A 23,012-nucleotide genomic window follows, 5' to 3' on the forward strand; every position below is an offset into this window, starting at 1 on the left:
TCTCTTGCATAGTCTATCCATGCTGCACAGCAGTGTACTCTCCTTGGCATAATATGGCTTCAGCAAACAGACAGAGATGGTCAATGAAAATAAAATATATTTTATAAAGCTTTACAAACTTGAAAGACTCCAGAACAGGTCTTTTTGTACATAAATTCTCCCAAAGATATCATTCACGAAATGGTTATCCTCTGTCTATCATTCACCAAACAGGTATTTCTCTGCTAAACCCATTCATACTTTCCCCTAATCTGGGATTACACTTATGCATTCTGATTATTTATGCAATACCCATAGAGATGAACAAAGGGTGGCAGTATAATGGTATAATACCAGGCAATCAAATGCTAATCAAGGTGATCAGTTCAAACATTCACACCTAGCTCCAACAGACAAGAGTTCTTTGTCCCACCCTGGTCATCCCACAGATATATAAACCCTTTTTTCCTAGTTCCAACAGACCTCACTACCTCTGAGGATGCTTGCCATAGATGCAGGCGAAACGTCAGGAGGAAATGCCTTTAGAACATGGCCATATAGCACGAAAAAAACCTACAACAACCCAGTAAAATGGTCCACATTATCAAGAGGTCATATGGAAACAGTATATCTAAACTCACATCTCAACATCAGAATCCAAACAATTCTAGTATTTGCTGGCAAAGGAAGCAAGATTAGAATTTGGAGAAGCCTTGCTTAAACGTTCCAGGATAAATGGGCCATTCACAGAAGAGACATAATATCTTCTTGGTTTTTGGAAGAAGAAGAAAAAAGGAAAACTAGCTGGGTAGGGAGGAGTTTACCCTTTCCTGCCCAGCCACCTTTTCCCTCAAAAAATGTATTCTTATGAGCATTGTGTTCATACTAATGGAGGGAAAACAGAAAACAGCATACAAGGGCCAGTATTTGTCAGAAATATTAAAAATTAACTTGGTATTTTTAATTACAAAGATGTGAGTCAAGCACTGAAAGGGTTAAATTTATGCAATGACTCAGTAAAAGCTGCAGTTCTATATAAAAAGGTGTGACTGTAGCTTAGTAGGCCTGTTAGTTTGCCTCAGTGGGAGAAAGATCTCAGTCCATGAGAAGGCCTCACAGTGTGAGGTAGGCCTCAGTCTGTGAGAGAAGCCTCTGTGTGAGGTAGGCCTTGGTCTGTAAGAAGGCCTCAGAGTATGAGAAGGCCAGTTGTGAAAAGCTTCAGTGAGAGAAGCCCCAGGTCAATGGCCTTGTGTATAACACTACTGTGTGAAGCTCCAGTATGAAGGTTGAACTTTCTTTGAGTCACGGAAACCTCATTTTTTAAGTAGTGCAACCATATTATTTTACTACAACGAAAAGCCTCCTAAGGAAGATATAACATTGGTCTCTGTGTTTTTGTTCTTTTTATCACTTTGGCTACTAGTGCTGGATAACACTGCTGCTGATAAGTTACTCTGCTATACATTCAAGGTCTTTTTTAATAAGCCCACTCACCCCACAGTATTTTTGTCAAAAAACTCTCTAGAACAGTGGTTCTCAAATTGTGGGTCCCCACGTGTTTTGGCCTACAACTCCCAGAAGTCCCAGCCAGATTACCAACTGTTAGGATTTCTGGGAGTTGAAGGCCAAAACATTAGGGGACCCACAGGTTAAGAACCACTGATCTAGAGACAAAAATGCCGCCCCTCCCTTTTGTTTTGTAGTCTTTTGGCTACAAAACAAAATGATGTGAAAAACTGGAAACTTTGAGGCTAGATCTATACTGCCATAAAATCCAGATTATCTGATTTGCACTGGATTATATGAGTCTACACTGGCATATAACCCTGTTCAAAGCAGGTAATCTGAATTTCATACGGCAGTGTAGAAGGGGCCCTAGTTTGTCCCTAATCAGGAGGCCACTTACACCCACATTACTCATGTTTTAGGCCAGTGGTTCTCAACCTGGGGTCCCCAGATGTTTTTGGTCTTCAACTCCCAGAAATCTTAACAGCTGGTAAACTGTCTGGGATTTCTGGGAGCTGTAGGCCAAAAACATCTGGGGACCCCAGGTTGAGAACCACTGTTTTAGGCTAAGGGCAAGGCTTTTTCCTTCCAGATCTCATTGGACTTCAACTCCCATGAGATAATGGCTACGGATGTGACCATTAAAGAGTGTAACTATACCTGAAGAATTACAGGAGACAAAGAAATAGCAGCAACAGATATCTACACTATACATAGCACATAGGATCTTTGAATGAGGACTTAGCAAGTCTCCGCTTAAAAAGTCTAAAAATGAAGGATAGGATACTCTGACCAGTTAGGGCCCTTCCACACAGCCATATAACCCAGAATATCAAGGCAAAAAAATTCCACAATATCTGCTTTGAACTGGGTTATCTGAGTCCACACTGCCATATATTCCAATTCAAAGCAGATAATGTGGGATTTTATTCAGCTGTGTGGAAGGGGCCTTAATCTGGGAAAGATTCAAGTCATAACATCCTTTGCATCTTCAAAAAAACATGGCTTTGCACGTTCCACAAGCAGCAGATGCCTTTCTCTCTGATGAGGAAGAGGCTGGGACGACTCATTTTTTCTGATATTCGGTGTATTTCTTTGACGACCCATAGACTTGCTCAACAGGGTACTTGAGGCGGTTCTTCTCTATCTTCTGGAGGGCGGCTGTGGGGAGGTCCACGCGGCATTTGTTGGCAAGGGCCACCAGGTAAATGAGGACGTCGCTGAGTTCGTCAGAGAGGGCTTCTCGCTCGGAGGCCGTCCATCCTGGCAGGCCTTCGGGGGCGTCCTCCCGCCATTGGCTGAAGACAAGAGACAAAAACATGGAGGTGAAGGCTTGGCAAGACTCCAGTTAAACAGGGAGCAATTCAAGGCAGATAACGTGGATTAACACCTTTGATAATCTGGATTATATGGCAGTGTAGAAGGGGCCCTGGTAACTTCTGGGGGAAAGCATACCAGATTGGAGAAAATAAATTCCTGTAGATATCATTAATGTGTACTAAATTGTGATCATTTCACTTGCCCTCCCATCACTGCTCATGTCAAAACCATGTCAAACCATCCATCTCTTTAAAAAAAAGAAGAAATGGCAGGCTTCCTAATCAAAATGTTGTGGATGAGGAAAGAGATGGAACTTTCTATTGGAATGACTTTGTTATGTGAGAAAGGCTTCAACAGACCCATGAGATATTCCCAAAGTTGTTCTGGTATTACCCAGTAAAGTACCACTTGGTCTGTCCTATTAGTTTCAAAGCTTGGAAATATTACTTTTCTGGACTAAAAATATCAACTGATCTTGTTGTCCAGAAAGACAAAACACTTCCAAGGTCCAACCTGCAGCTCTAAAGTCCATACTTACAAGAGTTCTGCCAACTCTCCAACTTCCCCAACGAGTGCAAGAAGGAGGTTTCGAGGCTGGTGATACTTTCCCCAACCACGCTCTGCTGTAAATGCAATCTGGAGCTTGCGACTGTGGGAAACATAACAAAAAGACAGCGATCAGGGCCGGAATGGACAATGGAAGAATTTACACAGAGCTCAAGACTGAAGAGAATTCTGCAGGATGCAAATCAAAAGAAAGGGAGGAACTGAGGAAGAGCCTAGAGAAGTGATTTCCAACCTGTGGTTCATGGACCACCAGTGGTCCGCAAGAACTAAAATATGGTCTGTGGCCTTACTGTTACTACAAGTTACTAGTCTTGCACAACCCTCTCATAGTGCTGAGGCTTATTAAATATGATTTTTTGTGGGTGAGCAGATAGCGACTACTGGATGGCATATATTCTGTATCAGAAACTAGAGCTGATGTGGTCTATCCAATGCAAATTTCTAAATCAGCAACCCAAATAACCAAACCAAATCTAAAGTTGACCAAAAACGGATTCGTAACCCTTTTGGTACTAATGTTGGAGCGTGGTCCCTGGTCAAAAAAAGTCTGGGAACCACTGTGCTAGAGACACAGTGAATGGGGTGTGCATGGGGTGGAGTGAGGGTTCTCACATGTCTTCCAAGGTGGGTTCAGGGCTGAACCGAAAAGACTCTGTTGCATTTCCGAGCCCGTTGTGCACCGATGCCTTATCTGTTTCCTCTGCTTTTGTCTTCTGTGAACAAGCTGACGAGCGCAATCCCTGAATGAAAAATCAGAACAACAGAAAACGTAAGGAAAACATTTCTCGCCAGTTTCTATTGCCAACTTAAAATTGGCCAGCATACTATTTGGTGTTGCAAGCCTAAACTAGCAGCAAAGTAGGTCAAAGCCAAGCACTGGCATCTTATTCCCTACTCAATAAACCAGAATCTTTTTGGGTCATAGAATAAAGTTACACTAGACAGCTAATCCCAAGACATTAGCTATTATAATAGTTCTGAGCTCTGCTGTTTTGTTCCCAAGACTATTTATTCTTGTGGTTGTATGCTCCAGGTCATTTCTGACTTATGGAGACCCCACAGAGACCCTGGCACTTTTTGTTGATACTATCTTGGCTGGTCTTGATTTGAAGGCCATTCCATATCCCTTTGTTCAGCAGTTCTCAACCTATGGGTCCCCAGGTGTTTTGGCCCACAACTCCCAGAAATCCCAGCCAGTTTACCAACTGTTAGGATTTCTGGGAGCTGACAGCCAAAACATCTTGGGACCCACTGGTAGAGAACCACTGCCTTAATTACTCTGCTGAACTAAACTATGGTGTTTTAATGTATTGTTGAGGATTTGCATGGCCAGAATCACTGGGTTGTTGTGAGTTTTCCGGGCTGTATGGCCATGTTCTAGAAGCATTCTCTTCTGACTTTTCACCTCCATCTATGGCAGGCATCCTCAGAGGTTCTCAGGTGCTGGAAACTAGGCAAGTGAGGTTTATATATCTGGGGAATGTCCATGGTGGGAGAAAGGCCTTTTGTCTGTTTGATGTATGTGTAAATGTTGCAATTGGCCACCTTGATTAGCATTTAATGGCACAGCAGTTTCAAGGTCTGGCTTATTACTGCCTGGGGAAATCCTTTGTTGGGAGGTGATTAGCTTGTCCTGATTGTTTTTTGTCTGGAATGTCTGATTGTTTCTTGTATGGTATTTTAATTTTCTTGATTCCCAATCTTAACTGGGAAGTAAAATGGACTGGAAATATAAGGATCAACACTCTTCTGGGGACTTCCAACAGATGTAATTCCCTTTTTCATCAGAAAATGGGCAATTGGGATAGGGTAAAGGCTGCAAATACTAGGGTGGAGTTGGGAGCAATTCAGTACACTGTAAGGAGCATTTGGAATACTGCCAACACAAACTCTGATTTCAATATAAAAATGTAAAGCAAATGATGCATTTTATCATTTTATACTGATATTTTTACCTTTAACAAAAATTATTAGATGCCTAGCTTATTGCATATTTACATTCATAGGAATTTACAAAAGTTTTCTTGTTCAGAAATATTAATAAAATAAATATCCTTTACTTTCAACCAATCTAAGGAGCCTGATTATTCCTGTAGTGGTGATGAAATACCTTGTGCAACCATTTTACATTTTAATTATTGGTTTTAATGTTGATGTTTTTAAGGTTTTGGATTTTAATATATTTGTTTATTTTATTTTATGTACTTATGTGGCATTGAATTGTTGCCTATTGTAAGGCCGTTCTGAGTCCCTTCCATGGTGAGAAAGGGGGGATACATGTGGTAAATAAATAATACTATAGGAAAATTGGCCCCCCCAGTGGTGCACTGAGCTGCTGAACTTGCTGACCAAAAGGTTGGCAGTTCGAATCCGGGGAGCAGGATGAGCTCCTGTTGTTAGCCCCAGCTTCTGCCAACCTAGCAGTTTGAAAACATACAAATGTGACTTGATCAATAGGTACCACTTCGGCAGGAAGATAATGGCACTCCATGCAGTAATGCTGGCCACATGACCTGGGAGGTGTCTATGGATAACGTTGGCTCTTCGGCTTAGAAATGGACATGAGCACCACCCCCAAAGTTGAACATCTTTATCTTTACCTTATAGGAAAATTGTTTTTACCAATTAATATACATTTGTATTTATGAAACACTGAGGGTGAATCTACAACACTGTAGAATTAATTCAGTTTGACACTACTTTAACTGCCATGGCTCAATGCTATGGAATCCTGGGAGTTGTAGCTTGGTGAGGCCCCAGCACTCTTTGGCAGGAAAGACTAATAATAAATGAATTATTATTATTATTATTATTATTATTATTATTATGCAAACACACAATTCACTAAGGCATAGACGCCAGTCATTACCTTGGTCTCCATCAAGGTATTACTACAATTCTTTGAAATGCTAAGTCTTGCATTATCAAGGGCGGTCGCACATCCTGGAGTGGCACACGCTTGATGTTTGCTGGTGACCATGTGCTGCTGGAGGACATCATAGTTGGCCTTCATCTCAGACTCACAGACCCTGCAGGCTGCCAATCTCTCATCTCCCACAACTGGCCGAACCCAGTCCTTCAAATCCTTCTCCTTCTCCCAGTCTCTGCAGTACTTTTCCTCGTCTTTGTCTCTCTTGCATGATGTCATCATTGGCAGACCTGCAAGGAAGGAGACAGGCTGACTTTAGAAAACCAGGGGTGAGAATCATGTGGTCTGTTGAACTACAAGTCCTAGCAGTCTGGTTGGCATTGAATGATTGCAGCTTAACATCACTTTAACTGCCATGGTTCAATGCTATGGAATCCTGAAAGTTGTAGTTTTAAGGTAAAGGTTTGACATTAAGTTTAGTTGAGTCCGACTCCGGGGTGGTGCTCACCTCCATTTCTAAGTCGAAGAGCCGGTGTTGTCCATAAACACCTCCAAGGTCATGTGGCTGGCATAACTGCATGGAGCACCGTATCTTCCCGCCGAAGTGGTATCTATTGATCTACTCACATTTGCATGTTTATGAACTGCTAGGTTGGCAGAAGCTGGAGCTAACAACAGGAGCTCACCCTGTCCCATAGATTCCGGTCAGCAAGTTCAGCAGAAAGTTGTAATTTTAGAAGGTCTTAAATTTTCTCTGCCAAAGAGTGATGTCCCGCCAAACTACAACTCCCAGGATTCCATAACACTGAGCCGCAGCAATTAAAATTATTTCAAACTGCATTAATTTTATAGTGTAGATGCACCCTATATATAACCCAGAGTTTGAATCCCCACGTATTGGCGACAAAGCCCACTGAATTACCTTGGTGAAATCACGCTCTCTTAACCAAGAAATCCTTGAGCTAAGTGAATGATTTGAAGACCCATAAATGTTCAAACGAGTCTTTTCTCTCAGCCTGACCTACCTTGCAATGTTGTTGTGAGAATAGAGTGCCATCTACACTACAGAACTAGTAAAGTTTGACACCACTTGGGACTACCATGGCTTAATGCTATGGAATCATGGGAATTGTAGTTTCACAAGTTCTCCAGCCATCTCTGGGTATATTTGCTGGTGTATCACCAAACTTCACATCCCAGGCCTCAACAGCATTGAGTCATTAAAGTTAAAGTGGTGTCCAAACTGCATTAATTCTATAGTATAGGTGCACCCAATGAGAGGGACATGAGGCAGAATATAATCCAGACATGGGCAAACCTTGGCCCTCCAGGTGATTCGGACTTCAACTCCCAGCTGTTAGAAATTGTGGGAGTTGAAGTCCAAAACACCTGAAAGGCCAAAGTTTGCCTTTGCCTGCTATAACCTGTATTGTTTCCACCACTGTTCACTGCTTCCTTCCTAGTGCACAACCTTCCTTGTGCTTTTATTTATCATGTCAGGGGCAGACCAAACAGCTGCATTGCATTTTTTTAAACAAACAAACAAAACACAAAATTTGCAAGCTTGGTAGTTGATTAAATGCCCTCCAAGCTTGCCACTTGGAGTGCCTCTGGTGTTGTCGCAAGAAGGCCCTCCATTGTGAATGTAGCAGGGCTCAGGTTGCATTGCAGCAGGTGGTCAGTGGTTTGCTCTTCTCCACACCCGCATGTCGTGGATTCCACTTTGTGGCCCCATTTCTTAAGGTTGGCTCTGCATCTTGTGGTGCCAGAGCACAGTCTGTTCTGTGCCTTCCAAGTCGCCCAGTCCTCTGTGTGCCCAGGAGGGAGTCTCTCATTTGGTATCAGCCATTGATTGAGGTTCTAGGTTTGGTCCTGCCACTTTTGGACTCTCACTTGCTGAGGTGTTCCAGCGAGTGTCTCTGTAGATCTTAGAAAACTATTTCTTGATTTAAATCGTTGACGTGCTGGCTAATATCCAAACAGGGGATGAGCTGGAGATGTCTCTGCCTTGGTCCTTTCACTGTTGGTTGCTACTTCCCAGCGGATGCTGCAACTCCTTAATACGGTTTCTCATGTTGTGGTGACCCCGAACCATAAAATTATTTTTGTTGCTACTTCACAACTGGAATTTTGCTATTGTTATGAATCGTAATATATAAATATAGGATATGCAGGATGTATTTTCATTCACTGGACTATGTCATTTGAGAGTTGTAGTCGTGCACCGTGAATGCAAACAAAAAGGATCTGGACCAAACTTGGCATGCATACTTGATATGCCCGAATTTGAATACTGCTCGTTTTTGAGAGGAATTGGACTGGACATTTGGGAGTTGTAGGTACTGGGTTTTATAGTTAACAATGAAAGAGAATTCTGAGCTCAACCAACGATGGAATTGAACCAAACTTGGCACACAGAATTCCCACGATCAACAGAAAATACTGGAAGGGTTTGGTGGGCATTGGCCTTGAGTTTTGGAGCTGTAGTTCATCTACATCCAGAGCACACTGTGGACTTAAACAACAATAGATCTGGACCAAACTTGGCACGAATACTCAATATGCTCAAATGTGAAAACTGATGGGAGTTTGGGGAAAATAGACCTTGACATTTGGGAGTTGTAATTGCTGGGATTTATAGTTCACCTACAATCAAACAGAATTCTGAACCCTATTGATGATAGAATTGGGTCAAACTTCCCACACAGAATTCCCATGACCAACAGGTAGGTTATGTTTGTGAGAGGGGTCTTTAGTGACCCCTCTGACACCCCCTCACGACACCCCCCCCCCCAGTTGTCCCGGCTCCCAGGTTGAGAAACAATGATGTAGATGCACCCAAAAAGAGAGACAAGAAAAAAGGCAGGATATAACCCAGGCATGGGCAAACTTTGGCCCTCCAGGTGTTTTGGACTTCAACTACCACAATTCCTAACAGCCGGTAGGCTGTTAGGAATTGTGGGAGTTGAAGTCCAAAACACCTGGAGGGCCAAAGTTTGCCCATGCCTGATATAACTTCTATTGTTTCCACCACTGTTCACTGCTTTGAGTCTCTTTGAAAAGGGGTATATAAATAAATAGAATGATAACAAATAATAGTTTAATAATAGAACAGAAGAGCATTGATAAGGCAAACAGAACTGAGAAGAATTAATAGATTGATATCCTTTTTTCCCTTTTATTTGTGAGATTGGGAAATGTTATGGCATCACAATCTGTAATTGGTTAACTTGGGGCAGAATTTGGAAGCAGTCAAATGAATTTTGTCCTATATAAGAGGATAATACAGCAGATTATATTATTTTTTTAAAGGTAAATATCTAATTTCATGCCAAAAACAATTTATATATTTGTGGTTTTGAAAAAAACTATGATTAGACAACAAAGATGAGAATTGAGAAAACTAAGCTGAAGGTGTTTGAGGAGTATTTACTAATTTTAGTGTGTTTACATTGATAGTGTATGGTGTGTTTATTGTATAATTAATAAGAAATTATTTAAATACAAATAATGGATTAATTACACAAGGAAGCAAGAAATAGCAGCAGAAAGAATCACAAACATAACCTACCTTAATTGCACTGGATCACCTAATGGGAAAAAAATACACGCAAAAAAACCCCACTTACTTTCAACGAGCCACGTGGTTTTTTTCCCGGGTTCAACACACAGATAGAACCCCCAATGCGCACCAATCAAAAAGTAGGCATTCAGGTGAGCTCTAATTGGATAACACGGCTATGACGGAAGCATCTGTCACCCAATCAGAGGCTGCTGGAGGCAGGCTTTGTGAAGATCACTGTACACAATAGGGATGGAAGGAAGGGGCGGGACAAGGCAATGTTTTTATTCTTTAGACTGGCAGCAAGATCAGCCAATAGGAAACGTGATGACCCAGATGGTGTTTGCATGTATAATTTGCAGGAAAAGATTGTTCACAAACATTAAGAGAAAATGCAAATACATCTGGAATCATAGAATCAAAGAGTTAGAAGAGACCTCATGGGCCATCCAGTCCAACCCCATTCTGTCAAGAAGCAGGAATATTGCTGGATAAGAGGAACTGAAAGACTGGGATGATATATGAGAGGAAGACAATTTGCTGCCTTAAAAATGGGACAAAGGACTCATTCACATACAGTTACAGCAGTATTATCCCACTTTAGCTGCAATGATTCCATCTAATGAAAAACTGGAGTTTGTGATTGGGGAATGTCCTAAAGCTTTTTGGCAGAGAATTTTCAATATCTTTGTTGTTGTTCATTCGTTCAGTCGTCTCCAACTCTTTGTGACCTCATGGACCAGCCCACGCCAGAGCTCCCTGTCGGCCGTCACCACCCCCAGCTCCTTCAAGGTCAGTCCAGTCACTTCAAGGATGCCATCCATCCATCTTGCCCTTGGTTGGCCCCTCTTCCTTTTGCCTTCCACTTTCCCCAGCATCATTGTCTTCTCTAGGCTTTGCTGTCTCCTCATGATGTGGCCAAAGTACTTCAACTTTGTCTCTAGTATCTTTCCCTCCAGTGAGCAGCCGGGCTTTATTTCCTGGAGGATGGACTGGTTGTATCTTCTCGCAGTCCAAGGCACTCTCAGAACTTTCCTCTAACACCACAGCTCAAAAGCATCTCTCTTCCTTCGCTCAGCCTTCCCAAAGGTCCAGCTCTCACATCCGTAGGTGACTACAGGGAATACCATGGCTTTGACTAGGCGGAGCTTTGTTGCCAGTCTGATGTCTCTACTCTTCACTATTTTATCAAGACTGGACATTGCTCTTACAATATCTTACAAAACTACAAATGCCTGGATCCAACCGATTAAAGTCATTGCAGTTAAAGTGGTATCAAAGTGCTATAACTGTGTAGTGTGGAAGGATAAGGTTTCTCTGTTATGCTTAATTTTTGATTGGCAAGCTCTTATAGGCACAGCATCATCATCTTTGGCTGGGTCTACACTGCCATGTAATGCAGTTTGAACTGCATTATATGACAGTGTTTGAACTGCATTATATGGCAGTGTAGATCCAATTTATGGGAAAACCTTGGAACTCTTAGCAAAAATTGATGAGGTCTGGATGAGGGTGAACAATTTGAAATTGAATCCAGACAAGATGGAGATACTCCTGGTCAGTCGAAATGGTAAATAATAATAATAATAATAATAATAATAATACTTTATTTCTATTCAGCCCTATCCCCCCAAGGGGACTTGGGGCAGATCACAGTACATATACACGGCATAATGCCATTAGGACAAACAGGACAGAAACAGAAAGGAGGTATGTTGTGTTGACATCCAGCTTTTTGGTGCTCAAATCCAGCCACAGAGGGGTAATGTTGCTCCATCCTCTATGATGAGGAGCCATCAGGCCTTCCTCCTTTCTTTTAGTCATCAGGCATTTTTCTGATCCTTTTCTTTTATGGTGTCGTAAAATAGCTCTTCTGCTTTTTAGAGGTACATAATTTCTTTACTTATAGCTCTAAGCTGTTTTCAAACTGCTTAGGTAAACAGTGAGCTGGGCTGACAGTCGGGTGCTCACAGCGACCTGGGGCTTCGAACTGACAACCTTTCGGTTGGTTGATCTTATTGTTACTGGTGATTTACCAGCTGTTCTAAAATCCGGCCTAGGGTATAGGGTTACAGCCTGTGCTGGATGGGGTTACACTCCTCCTGAAGACGCAGGTTCGCAGCTTGGGAGTGATCCTGAAGTCATCTCTGAGCCTGGAACCTCAGGTTTCGGCTGTGGCTGAGGGAGCTTTGCACAATTAAAACTATGTGCCAGCTGTGTCTGTACCTTGAGAAGTCAGACTTGGCCGTGGTGGTTCATGCTCTTGTTACGTCTCGAATAGACTACTGCAATGCGCTCTACATGGGGCTGCCTCTGAAGACTGTCTGGAAGTTCCAAGTAGTCCAATGGGCGGCAGCTACATTTCTTACTGGAACGGCATACAACGCCCTGTTATGTGAGCTCCACGGACTGCCAGTTTGCTACCCAGCTCAATTCAAAGTGCTGGCTTTGGCCTATAAAGCCCTAAATGGTTCTGGTCCAAAATACCTGTCCAAACGTATCTCCCTTTATGAGTCAACTAGAGTTTTAAGATTAGCTGGAGAGGCCCTGCTCTCAGTCCCACCCCCTTCACAAGTGTGACTGGTGGGTACGAGAGACAGGGCCTTCTCAGCGGTGGCGCCTCGGCTGTGGAACTCCCTCCCCAGTGACATCAGACTGCCCCCCTCCTTCTTGGTCTTCAGGAAAAAGTTAAAGACCTGGCTTTGTACACAGGTGTTCGGGGAGTAGGGTAATACAGAATTCGACCTCAACCTAGCATTTTAATAATAATCGTGGGAAAATCAAGTAGTATGGAACATCAAGACTCGGTGCTATGTAGGTTTTAAAACTGTTTTATTGTATTTATATGTTTAACTGTTTATTATTTGATACGGTATTTTTATTGTTGTGTGTATGTTGCCATTATTTGAATTTTTGCCATAATTTGTAGACTTCTCTAAGGCTCCTTAGGGGTGAGAAAGGCGAGGTATAAATAAAGTAAATACATAAATAGCAAACTCAAGACACAAATTGGGATTCGGGACACAAGCTACGGCTCATGTACTTTGGCCTCGTGTTCCATTACCAGCTGTTTTGTTGAGCTCTAGAAGAAAAGCTTTAATTGTGGCTCTCTTAATGTTTCTAGAAGTATGTCTACACTGTAGAATTAATGCATTTTGACACCACTTTAAATGCCACGGCTCAATGCTATGGAATCAGGGGAGTTGCTTTACAAGGTATTTAGCCTTCTCTGTCAAAGGGGGCTGTTGCCTCCCAAACATCAACTCCAAGGATTCCACAGCATTGAGCCATGGCAATTAAAGTGGCGTGAAACTGCATTATTCTACAATGTAGATGCGCTCCAAGTTGTCTAGAGGTCTGTTTCTTCATTTCTGTGAGAGATAGGAATCTGCAAGGCTAGCGAAGTAAAGTTTACATTCGGTTTGAGCTGCAGCTGTGACTTGTGGGGGAGAAAGGCCATTTCTGCAAGTAAACAGGTGAGGGGTCCAAAGTGCCAAAATGCAACAAAAAAAATCCTGATTGTATCCCTAATCCCACCCCTCACAGGGCTGCCTCCCACCCCTCAGGAATGCAGGAAATGTGTCTCGTGCAACCAGTTGTGCAAGAGGAAGAAGTTGCAGAGAGACATCGTGGAGCCTGGCTCTTTGGGTAAGTGACCGGCACACTGGCCTTTTTAAAATTAGCTGCAACTCAAGTCCCTTTGGACATGGAAGGCGTAAAAGGATCATTAAATGGAAAGCCATTATATCTCCCCAGGAAAGCCTGCCTTATTGTCTCTTCTTTTCTCTGTAGATAAATGGGAAGTGCACCTAGTCTTAATTCATTGGGTGCATCTACACTATAGAATTAATGCAGTTTGATACTACTTTAACTGCCAAGGCTCAGTGCTATGGAATCAGGGGAGCTGTAGTTTGTTGAGACACCAGCATTCATTTTTATATGGCCTCCTTTCACATATTTATACATAACTATCATGTCTCCTCTCAACCTTCTCTTCTGCAAGCAGAGGTGGTCCTAGGTAATTTTCATTGGTGGAGTTCAGAATGCTCATTGATTGTAGGTGAACTATACATCCCAGTAACTACAACTCACATATGTCAAGGTCTATTTTCCCCCAAGAGCGCCTCAAGAGCGCCCCTGGGCAAAATCAACTATACTACAAATGCATAGTGGGTTGAGCCGCCCCTGTCTGCAAGCTAAACATTCCCAGCTCTTTCAGACACTTCTCAGAGGGATGTATAGTCTCCAGACCTCTGGTCATTTTAGTTGCCCTTCTCCGGATGCCTTCCAGCTTGTCAATATCTCTTTTGAACTGTGGGGCCCGGAATTGGACACAGTATTCCAGGTGAGGTCTAACCAAAGCAGAATACAAAGGCACAATGACTTCCCTCGACCTAGAAACACGATACTCCTTTTGATGCAGCCCAAAATCCCATTGGCTTTTTAAGCTGCTGCATCACACTGTTGGCTCATGCTCAACTTGTTGTCCACGATCTTTCTCACGTGGATTGTTGTCGATCCAGGCACCACCCATCCTGTATCTATGCAGTTCATTTTTTCTGCCTAAGTGTACTATCTTACATTTGTCCTTGTTGAAATTGATGTTGTTAGTTTTGGCCCAGCTTGTCAGAAATATTAAATATACTGGTAGCCAGATTTTGTTCATTTTCATGGTTTCCTCCTTTTTGTTGGAATTGTCCATATGCTTGTGTATTTCAATGGCTTCTCTGTGTAGTCTGACATGGTGGTTTTGAGAGTGGTCCAGCATTACTGTGTTCTCAGTATTTAAAAAAACTCTAAAATTACAACAGCAGAACAACAGAGAGGAAACAAACAAGGACATCTAATCACCTCTCAACAAAAGTTTGCTCTAGGCACTGTCAAGCCATTATATGCTAATCAAGGTGGTCAGTTGAAACATTCACACCTAGCTCCAGCAGACAAGAATCCTTTGCCCCACCCCGGTCATTCCACAGATATATAAACCCCTTTTTCCTAGTTCCAACAGACCTCACTACCTCTGAGGATGCTTGCCATAAATGCAGGCGAAATGTCAGGGGATAATGCCTCTAGACCATGGCCATATAGCCCGAAAAAACCTACAACAACCCAGTGATTCCGGCCATGAAAGCCTTTGACAATACATTAATCAGGTATTTTTGATCACAAAAGTGTGACTCAAGCACTGAAAGAGTTAGTCAGCCAAGATTGTTAGAGTTAGTAGACCAAAGTTAGTGTCATCTTGAGGAGTGTGAGGTAAGCCTCTGTGTGAGAGAAGCCCTGTGTGAAAAAGCTCCAGTGTGAAAGCTGCTGTGTGTAAATCTACTATGTATTTGTTTATTTGTATTATGGAAACTTAGTTCTTGTAAATAGTGCAACCATATTATTTTACTACAAAGAAAAGCCTCCTGTAGAAGAGATAACATTAGTCTCTGTGTTTTTGTTCTCTTTTTTTATCACTTTGGGCTACTGGTGCTGGGTCACGCTGCTGCAAATACACGGGTCCTCAAACTAAGGCACGAGGGCCAAATATGGCCCTCCAAGGTAATTTACCTGGCCCTTGCTCAGGGTCAACCTAAATGTGAAATGACTTGAAAACACACAACAACAACAACAACAACAACAACAACAACAATCCTATCTCATCAGCCAAAAGCAGGCCCACACTTCCCATTGAAATACTAATAAGTTTATATTACTTAAAATTGTTCTTAGTTTTAATTATTGTATTATTTTCAAGTGTTTTTTCCACTACAAATAATATGTGTGCAGTGTGCATAGGAATTCATTCATGTTTTCTTCAAATTATAATCCGCCCCTCCAACAGTTTGAGGGACTGTGACCTGGCCCTCTGTTTATAAAGTTTGTGGACCCCTGTGCCCAGGTTACTCTGAGGAGGGTCTTTTGTTAATAAGCCCACTTGCCCAACACAGCTCTCTAATATGTTAAAGTCATTTTGAATTCTGATCCTGCCCTCTGGAGTATTAGCTATCCCTCCTAATTTGGTGTCATCTGCAAATTTGATAAACATCCAAGTCATTAATAAAGATGTTGAGCAGAACTGGGCCAGGACCAAACTCTGCGGTACTCCACTAGTCGCTTATTTCCAAGATCAAGAGAAACCATTGGTGAGCACCCTTTGGGTTCAGTCCCTTAACCAATCACAGATCCACTTAATTGTAGCATTGCCTGGCAAGAAGGTCATGGAGGACTTTGTTGAAGGCCTTACTGAAATCAAGAAATGCTACTTTTGTTATTATTTATTTATTTCCAACATTTCCACCCCGCCCTCCTCTACCCCCAAGGGCGGGACTCAGAACAGCTTACACTGGCAACAATTTGATGCCACAACGTACAAAACAATTATAACAGATATAACAACAATTTGAAACAGTAAATAAAACAGTAAGTTAAAATCAATTTAAAACATTATTATCATAGAATCATAGAATCATAGAATCATAGAATCATAGAGTTGGAAGAGACCTCATGGGCCATCCAGTCCAACCCCCTGCCAAGAAGCAGGAATATTGCATTCAAATCACCCCTGACAAATGGCCATCCAGCCTCTGCTTAAAAGCTTCCAAAGAAGGAGCCTCCACCACACTCCGGGGCAGGGAGTTCCACTGCTGAACGGCTCTCACAGTCAGGAAGTTCTTCCTAATGTTCAGATGGAATCTCCTCTCTTGTAGTTTGAAGCCATTGTTCCGCGTCCTAGTCTCCAAGGAAGCAGAAAACAAGCTTGCTCCCTCCTCCCTGTGGCTTCCTCTCACATATTTATACATGGCTATCATATCTCCTCTCAGCCTTCTCTTCTTCAGGCTAAACATGCCCAGTTCCCTAAGCCGCTCCTCATAGGGCTTGTTCTCCAGACCCTTGATCATTTTAGTCGCCCTCCTCTGGACACTTTCCAGCTTGTCAACATCTCTCTTGAATTGTAGTGCCCAGAATTGGACACAATATTCCAGATGTGGTCTAACCAAAGCAGAATAGAGGGGCAGCATTACTTCCTTAGATCTAGACACTATGCTTCTATTGATGCAGGCCAAAGTCCCATTGGCTTTTTTTGCCGCCACATCACATTGTTGGCTCATGTTTAACTTGTTGTCCACCAGGACTCCAAGATCTTTTTCACACGTACTGCTCTCGAGCCAGGCGTCCCCCATTCTGTATCTTTGCATTTCATTTTTTCTGCCAAAGTGGAGTATCTTGCATTTGTCACTGTTGAACTTCATTTTGTTAGTTTTGGCCCATCTCTCTAATCTGTCAAGATCGTTTTGAATTCTGCTCCTGTCCTCTGGACTATTGGCTATCCCTCCCAATTTGGTGTCGTCTGCAAACTTGATGATCATGCCTTCTAGCCCTTCATCTAAGTCATTAATAAAGATGTTGAACAGGACCGGGCCCAATCCAATCAGCCATATAACATTTTCCAGTCCAGTTCAACCTCCAAGTGCTGCTGTGCCTGCTGTCCAAAGGCCTGGTCCCAGAACCATGATTTCAGTTTTTTCCTAAAAGAAAGGAGGGATGAAGCTGACCTAATCTCGCTGGGGAGCGAGTTCCACAGACGGAGGGTCACGACTGAGAAGGCCCTGTCCCTTGGCCCTGCCAAACGCGTTTGCAAAGCTGGTGGGACCGAGAGCAGGACCTCCCTGGACGATCTTAGGCTATGAGGTAGAACATAGAGGGAAATACTTTCGGATAATTAAGCTGGGCGGAACCGTATAGGGCTTTATAGGCCAAGACCAGCACTTTGAATTGTGCTCGGAAATGGACCGGCAGCCAGTGGAGCTGACACAACAGTGGGGTGGTATGCTCCCTATATGCTGCTTCAGTGAGTAGTCTGGCTGCCACCCGTTGGACTAGTTGAAGTTTCTGAATAGTCTTCAAAGGCAACCCCACATAGAGTGCATTGCAGTAATCTATTCGGGATGTAACCAGAGTGTGGACCATCATGGCCAGATTCACTTCATGTGGACAAAGTACATCTCCTAGCAGCCCTAGCCAGTAGATGCAGTAATGAGGAATGCTGGGAACTGCAATCCAATAGCATCAGGTGATCTCCACCCCTGTTCTGTAATGAGATACCAAAACTCATCCCTTATTCCTGTTACTAGGGAGCACCATCAGTGGTTGCTAGGTTGGGCTTGGTCTGGTATGTCTTTGCCAACATCTCAATGGTTTCTTCTCTCTAGTCTTCATGGCCTCCCACCCAAACTTTTCACACCTCCTCCCTACTGCTCGCTTGCGCCAACTGGCCAAGGACTGGTTGCAGGAAGATGCTCCCAGTTTTGACTATGGTGGTTATGCTGTGGGTAACCGGCCAGAATGTGCTGTGCTCCTCTGCAAGTCCCCAGGAGTCTTGGCTGGCTTTCCATTCTTCGAGGCCATCTTTGCCGAAGTGGGCTGCTCCGTAGAGTGGCTCCAGTCGGAAGGGGTTTGGGTGGAACCCATTACACGAGTGGCCGAAGTCCGTGGGCAAGCGAAAGACATCCTGCTGGGCGAAAGGGTGGCTCTGAACTGTTTGGGCCGGTGCAGCGGCGTGGCCACATTGGCAACCAAAGCCTGCCGGGCAGCACGAGAAGTTGGATGGCATGGAGAGGTGGCGGGGACGAGGAAGACCACACCTGGGTTTCGTCTTGCGGAGAAATATGCCCTTCTGGTTGGAGGAGCTTCCTGCCACCGTTACGATCTGGGGAGCCTCATCATGTTGAAGGACAACCACGTATGGGCATCCGGAAGTATCACCCAGGTGAGCAAGACAAAAGCAAAGTTACCTGTGATGGCAGTATTAATTCAAAAGAATACACTCTAATTCGAACTTCCATTCCCTTGAAATGGGAGGGTCACCTACATCAGTGTTTCTCAACCTTCCTAATGCCGTGACCCCTTAATGCAGTTCCTCATGTTGTGGTGACCCCCAACCGTAAAATTATTTTAGTTGCTACTTCATTATTGTAATTGTGCTACTGTTATGAATAATAATATAAATATCTGATATGCAGGATTTATTTTCATTCACTGGACCAAATTTGGCACAAATACACAATACGCCCAAATTTGAATCCTGGTGGGGTTGGGTGATTGATTTTGTCATTTGGGGGGCTGTTAGGAATTGTGGGAGTTGAAGTCCAAAACATCTGGAGGGCTGAATTTTGCCCATTTCATAGAGTTTTTCTATGCAGGGAATACTTCTGCTTAGCTTCCAAGATGTAATGGGATCTGGTGCCTATACTACCTTAAAGTTTTCATTTTCCCAGTCAAAACGGCAACAAGAACTGACTGCAATACTTGTCCAATACTTGGTTTGGTTCCTTGCAGGCTGTTCATAATGCCCGGCGTGTCGGAGGTTTTGCCCTGAAGGTAGAAGTTGAGTGTCGCTCATTGGAGGAGGCTCTTGAAGCAGCGGAATGTGGTTCTGATATTATCATGTTGGACAATTTTACCATTCAGGTACTTGCGTAGGATAAGATGGGGATAGATTTGGAAACTGAAATTACTATCCATTTTGAAACACAATTCAAAATATTGGTATGTGAGAGACAGAAAGAAAGCGAGAACACCAGAAGTGAGGAACTAATATAAATGGCTAGCTGCTCACAAAGTTTCTGCTACCTACCACCAGGAAATGGAACAATTTCCACACTATACAACAATATTACTTTGATATGACTTTAACTGGCTTGGTTCCTTTCCATTGAATCCTGGGATCCATATTTTGTAGAGTCTCTAGCTTTCTGGCTAAGAATTCCTAGTATTGCACAATTCCACAGTGGAATTTCTCTGCAAACAGAAACTCTGATATTGCTCCTCAACTTGATTCTGTTCATTTGGCATATTTTTGCATCACTTTTGTATGGTAAAGGTAAAGATTTCCCCTGACAGTAAGTCTAGTTGTGTCCAACTCTGGAGGGTGGTGCTCATCTCCATTTCTAATCTGAAGTCGGCGTTGCCCGCAGACACCTCTAAGGTCATGTGGCTGGCATGACTGTCTGGAGCGTTGGCACTTTCCCGCCAGAGCGGTACCTATTGATCTACTCACACTTGCCTGTTTTCAAACTGCTAGGTTGGCAGAAGCTGAGCCTAACAGCAGGAACTCATCCCACTCCCCTGGATTTGAACTGCCAACTTTTTGGTCAGCAAGTTCAGCAGCTCAGCAGGTTAACCTGCTGCACCACCAGGGGGCCCCTTTTGTATACTCACTTTTGGATACTTTTATATACTTTTGTATACTCACTTTTGGATACTTTTATATACTTTTGCATACTCACTTTTGTATACTCAAAGATAAATAGCAAAGCAATTTGAAAGAGGCGCACACAAGTATGTTTTAGTGAAGTACACTGTCTTAGCAGGGATGGGCTTTTAATTGTAGGTTTTCTTCCAAGTTTGAACAAAAGAAGAGCCTTTTCACCCGACTGTCTACATAGGTGTTTGGGATGCTTTGGGCCTCACCTTTGTGATCAAAGACTAATTAGCTCAATTTATATGGCTAAAAACTAAGCATCCCAGAGCTCCAGAGCTCACAAAGGTTGCTTTTGGGACAAGAACTTCAACACTCCCTCACTTCTAGGGGGGCACCAGCACTCCTTGACAAAGAAGGCTAAAGGCCTAATAGAACTACAACTCTCCTGATTCCATAGCATTAACCCATGGCAGCTAAAGTGGTGTCAAACTGCATTAATTCTACAGTGTAAATGCACCTAGAATCATAGAGTTGGAAGAGACCTCATGGGCCATCCAATCCAACCCCCTGCCAAGAAGCAGGAAAACCGCATTCAAAGCACCCCGACAGATGGCCGTCCAGCATCGTTTAAAAGCCTCCAAAGAAGGAGCCTCCACCACACTCCAGGGCAGAGAGTTCCACTGCTGAACAGCTCTCACAGTTAGGAAGTTCTTCCTCATGTTCAGGTGGAATCTCCTTTCCTGTAGTTTGAAGCCATTGTTCCACGTCCTTGTCTCCTCCCTCCTGATTGTGAGAGCCGTTCAGCAGTGGAACTCTCTGCCCCGGAGTGTGGTGGAGGTTCCTTCTTTGGAAGCTTTTAAACAGAGGCTGGATGGCCATCTGTCGGGGGTGATTTGAATGCGATATTCCTGCTTCTTGGCAGGGGGTTGGACTGGATGGCCCAGGAGGTCTCTTCCAACTCTTTGATTCTATGATTCTATGACTTTCCTTCACATATTTATACATGACCCTCATCATGTCTCCTCTCAGCCTTCTCTTCTTCAGGCTAAAAATGCCCAGCTCTTTAAGCCACTCCTCACAGGGCTTGTTCTCCAGACCCTTGATCATTTGAGTCACCCTCCTCTGGACACATTCCAGCTTAGGGTCAACATCTCCCTTCAATTGTGGTGCCCAGAATTGTGTTTGATTTGACTGTTCCTGTTGACCTTTGTTTTTTTTCCCCGCAGGACTTGCACCCTACAGCCAAAACACTGAAGGCTTCCTTCCCTCATGTCACAGTCGAAGCCAGTGGAGGAATCACCGAGGAGAACATAACTCAGTTTGTGGGGCCCAGTATTGACGTGGTCTCCCTTGGATGCCTCACACAGTCTGCCAAAGTGGTAGATTTCTCCCTCAAGATCAGCCGGGAGCCAGTCCCCAAACTACCTCTGCGCAATTTTGTCTTCTGAACCTGCAAGATGGCAGGATTTAGTGAAATTAAGAGGGAGGTAGTAGGTGAACTGTGTTGGGGAAGGGTTGGTGGTGGATTATATCTTTGGTGTTTTCCATTTATCAAACTGTGTACGGGTTGAACATCCATTATATGGAATCCTGAAATCCAAAATTGCCCACTGTGTTCATTGTACACAAACTTTGTTCTGTGCACAATTTTTTAAAAAATTATATAAATTTATCTACAAGCTAAGACAGCATTTCTCAATCCTGGGGCAGGGGTCATGAGGGAGTTTCAGAGGGGTCACCAAAGACCATCAGAAAATGGTCCAAAGACCATCAGAAATGGTCTTAGGAAATCCTTTGGCAGAGAAGGCTGAAGACCTTTCTGCCTGTCCTTTTCCTTTTTGGAAACAGACGGCTAAATCCCCCACCAAAAGCCCTCCTTCTCTGTGATTGGCTGGCCTCTCAGCCGTGGGGAGGGCTGTTTCTGAGACTCCAAGTGGGGAGGGGGGAGCAGACATGCTTGCCGTATGGCAGTGTGGTGCACATGGGTGGGAGAGGGAGAGTGTGCGAGGCTGGAGGGATGCTTGTGCCAGAGAGTTCCTTCAAGGCGTGGACGTTCTGTGTGGGAAGTTCGGCCCAATTTGATCACTGGTGGGGTTCAGAATGCTCTTTGATTGTAAGTGAACTATAAATCCCAGCAACTACAACTCCCAAATGTCAAGGTCTATTTCCCTCAAACTCTACCAGTGTTCACATTTGGGCATATTGAGTATTCATGCCAAGTTTGGTCCAGATCTATGAGGGTTGAAAGAAAAGTAATGCCTCCACTTTCGTAACTCAACAGATGGCAGTACTGGTATGCAGCAGGTACTGGCTTGTTCAGTAGACTCTACAGTTCCATTTTGGTGGGAAGCCTTAGCATTGAACGGTTGTGTTGCTAAGTTAAAGTGCGAAGTATGGAACCCTGCACAGATGGTTGGTCAATGCGACTTAAGCAACGTGCAGTAATTTAATTCTTGACAGCAGAAGGTGTCACCCCAAAGGAGATTCATCAGAGAATGCAAGTTGTTTATGGTGATTGTGTTGATGTGAGTACTGTGCGTTATTTGGCGAGTAAGTGTAAAGATGTTGAGGTGACACTTTCTGCTGTAAAGAATTCAATGACTTCACATTGCTTAAGTCGCATTGACTGACCATCTGCGCAGGGTTCCATACTTCGCACTTTAACAACACAACCATTCAATGCTAAGGCTTCCCACCAAAATGGAACTGTAGAAGAGAGTCTACTGAACAAGGCAGTACCTGCCGCATACCAGTACTACCATCAGTTGAGGAGTTACGAAGGTGGAGGCATTACTTTTTATTCCACCTTCGTATCATTGTTTGAAACGTCAGTGCTCTCTGGATGTAGGTGACCTACAACTCCTAAACTCAAAGTCAATGCCCAGCAAACCCTTCCAGTATTTCCTGTTAGTCATGGGAGTTCTGTGTGCCAAGTTTGGTTCAATTCCATCATTGGTGGAGTACAGAATGCTCTTTGATTGTAGGTGAATTATAAATCCCAGCAACTACAACTCCCAAATGGC

The 23,012-nt window shown here is 43.5% G+C and overlaps 2 protein-coding genes across 4 annotated transcripts; one reads left to right on the forward strand and one right to left on the reverse strand.

Moving 5' to 3' along the window:
- Positions 1 to 79: 79 nt before the first annotated feature.
- DCTPP1 (dCTP pyrophosphatase 1) lies at positions 80 to 9,973 on the reverse strand. 2 transcript variants are annotated; one of them, XM_067469830.1, is made up of 5 exons: positions 9,871 to 9,973; positions 6,242 to 6,531; positions 3,985 to 4,112; positions 3,344 to 3,454; positions 80 to 2,783 (listed from the first exon to the last, which is right to left on the reverse strand). In XM_067469830.1, the coding sequence occupies exons 2-5, from the start codon at positions 6,521 to 6,523 to the stop codon at positions 2,552 to 2,554; spliced, it is 753 nt and encodes a 250-aa protein (XP_067325931.1). In that variant the 5' UTR covers positions 6,524 to 6,531; positions 9,871 to 9,973; the 3' UTR covers positions 80 to 2,551. The 2 variants fall into 2 exon arrangements, with proteins under 2 accessions (XP_067325931.1, XP_067325930.1); XM_067469829.1 differs by lacking the exon at positions 9,871 to 9,973 and adding an exon at positions 9,813 to 9,869.
- Positions 9,974 to 13,178: 3,205 nt separating this feature from the next.
- QPRT (quinolinate phosphoribosyltransferase) lies at positions 13,179 to 21,639 on the forward strand. 2 transcript variants are annotated; one of them, XM_060780230.2, is made up of 5 exons: positions 13,179 to 13,279; positions 13,370 to 13,451; positions 17,999 to 18,555; positions 19,125 to 19,256; positions 21,216 to 21,639. In XM_060780230.2, the coding sequence occupies exons 3-5, from the start codon at positions 18,004 to 18,006 to the stop codon at positions 21,435 to 21,437; spliced, it is 906 nt and encodes a 301-aa protein (XP_060636213.2). In that variant the 5' UTR covers positions 13,179 to 13,279; positions 13,370 to 13,451; positions 17,999 to 18,003; the 3' UTR covers positions 21,438 to 21,639. The 2 variants fall into 2 exon arrangements, with proteins under 2 accessions (XP_060636213.2, XP_060636211.2); XM_060780228.2 differs by lacking the exon at positions 13,179 to 13,279 and having other exon boundaries at positions 13,306 to 13,451.
- The last annotated feature ends 1,373 nt before the right edge of the window (positions 21,640 to 23,012 follow it).

Source organism: Anolis sagrei, chromosome 6 (genome assembly GCF_037176765.1).
Source record: "Anolis sagrei isolate rAnoSag1 chromosome 6, rAnoSag1.mat, whole genome shotgun sequence".
Taxonomy (NCBI): domain Eukaryota; kingdom Metazoa; phylum Chordata; class Lepidosauria; order Squamata; family Dactyloidae; genus Anolis; species Anolis sagrei.

Excerpts from the sequence above, each read along its gene's own strand:
- QPRT (XM_060780230.2), top strand. The coding sequence starts at position 18,004 with ATGGCCTCCCACCCAAACTTTTCACACCTCCTCCCTACTGCTCGCTTG. Across the intron at positions 18,556-19,124 it reads CATCCGGAAGTATCACCCAG|GCTGTTCATAATGCCCGGCG; the intron begins GTGAGCAAGACA and ends GGTTCCTTGCAG. Across the intron at positions 19,257-21,215 it reads TGGACAATTTTACCATTCAG|GACTTGCACCCTACAGCCAA; the intron begins GTACTTGCGTAG and ends TTTTCCCCGCAG.
- DCTPP1 (XM_067469830.1), bottom strand. The coding sequence starts at position 6,523 with ATGATGACATCATGCAAGAGAGACAAAGACGAGGAAAAGTACTGCAGA. Across the intron at positions 3,455-3,984 it reads GAACCCACCTTGGAAGACAT|TCGCAAGCTCCAGATTGCAT; the intron begins GTGAGAACCCTC and ends TGTTTCCCACAG. Across the intron at positions 2,784-3,343 it reads GGAGAGTTGGCAGAACTCTT|CCAATGGCGGGAGGACGCCC; the intron begins GTAAGTATGGAC and ends TCTTGTCTTCAG.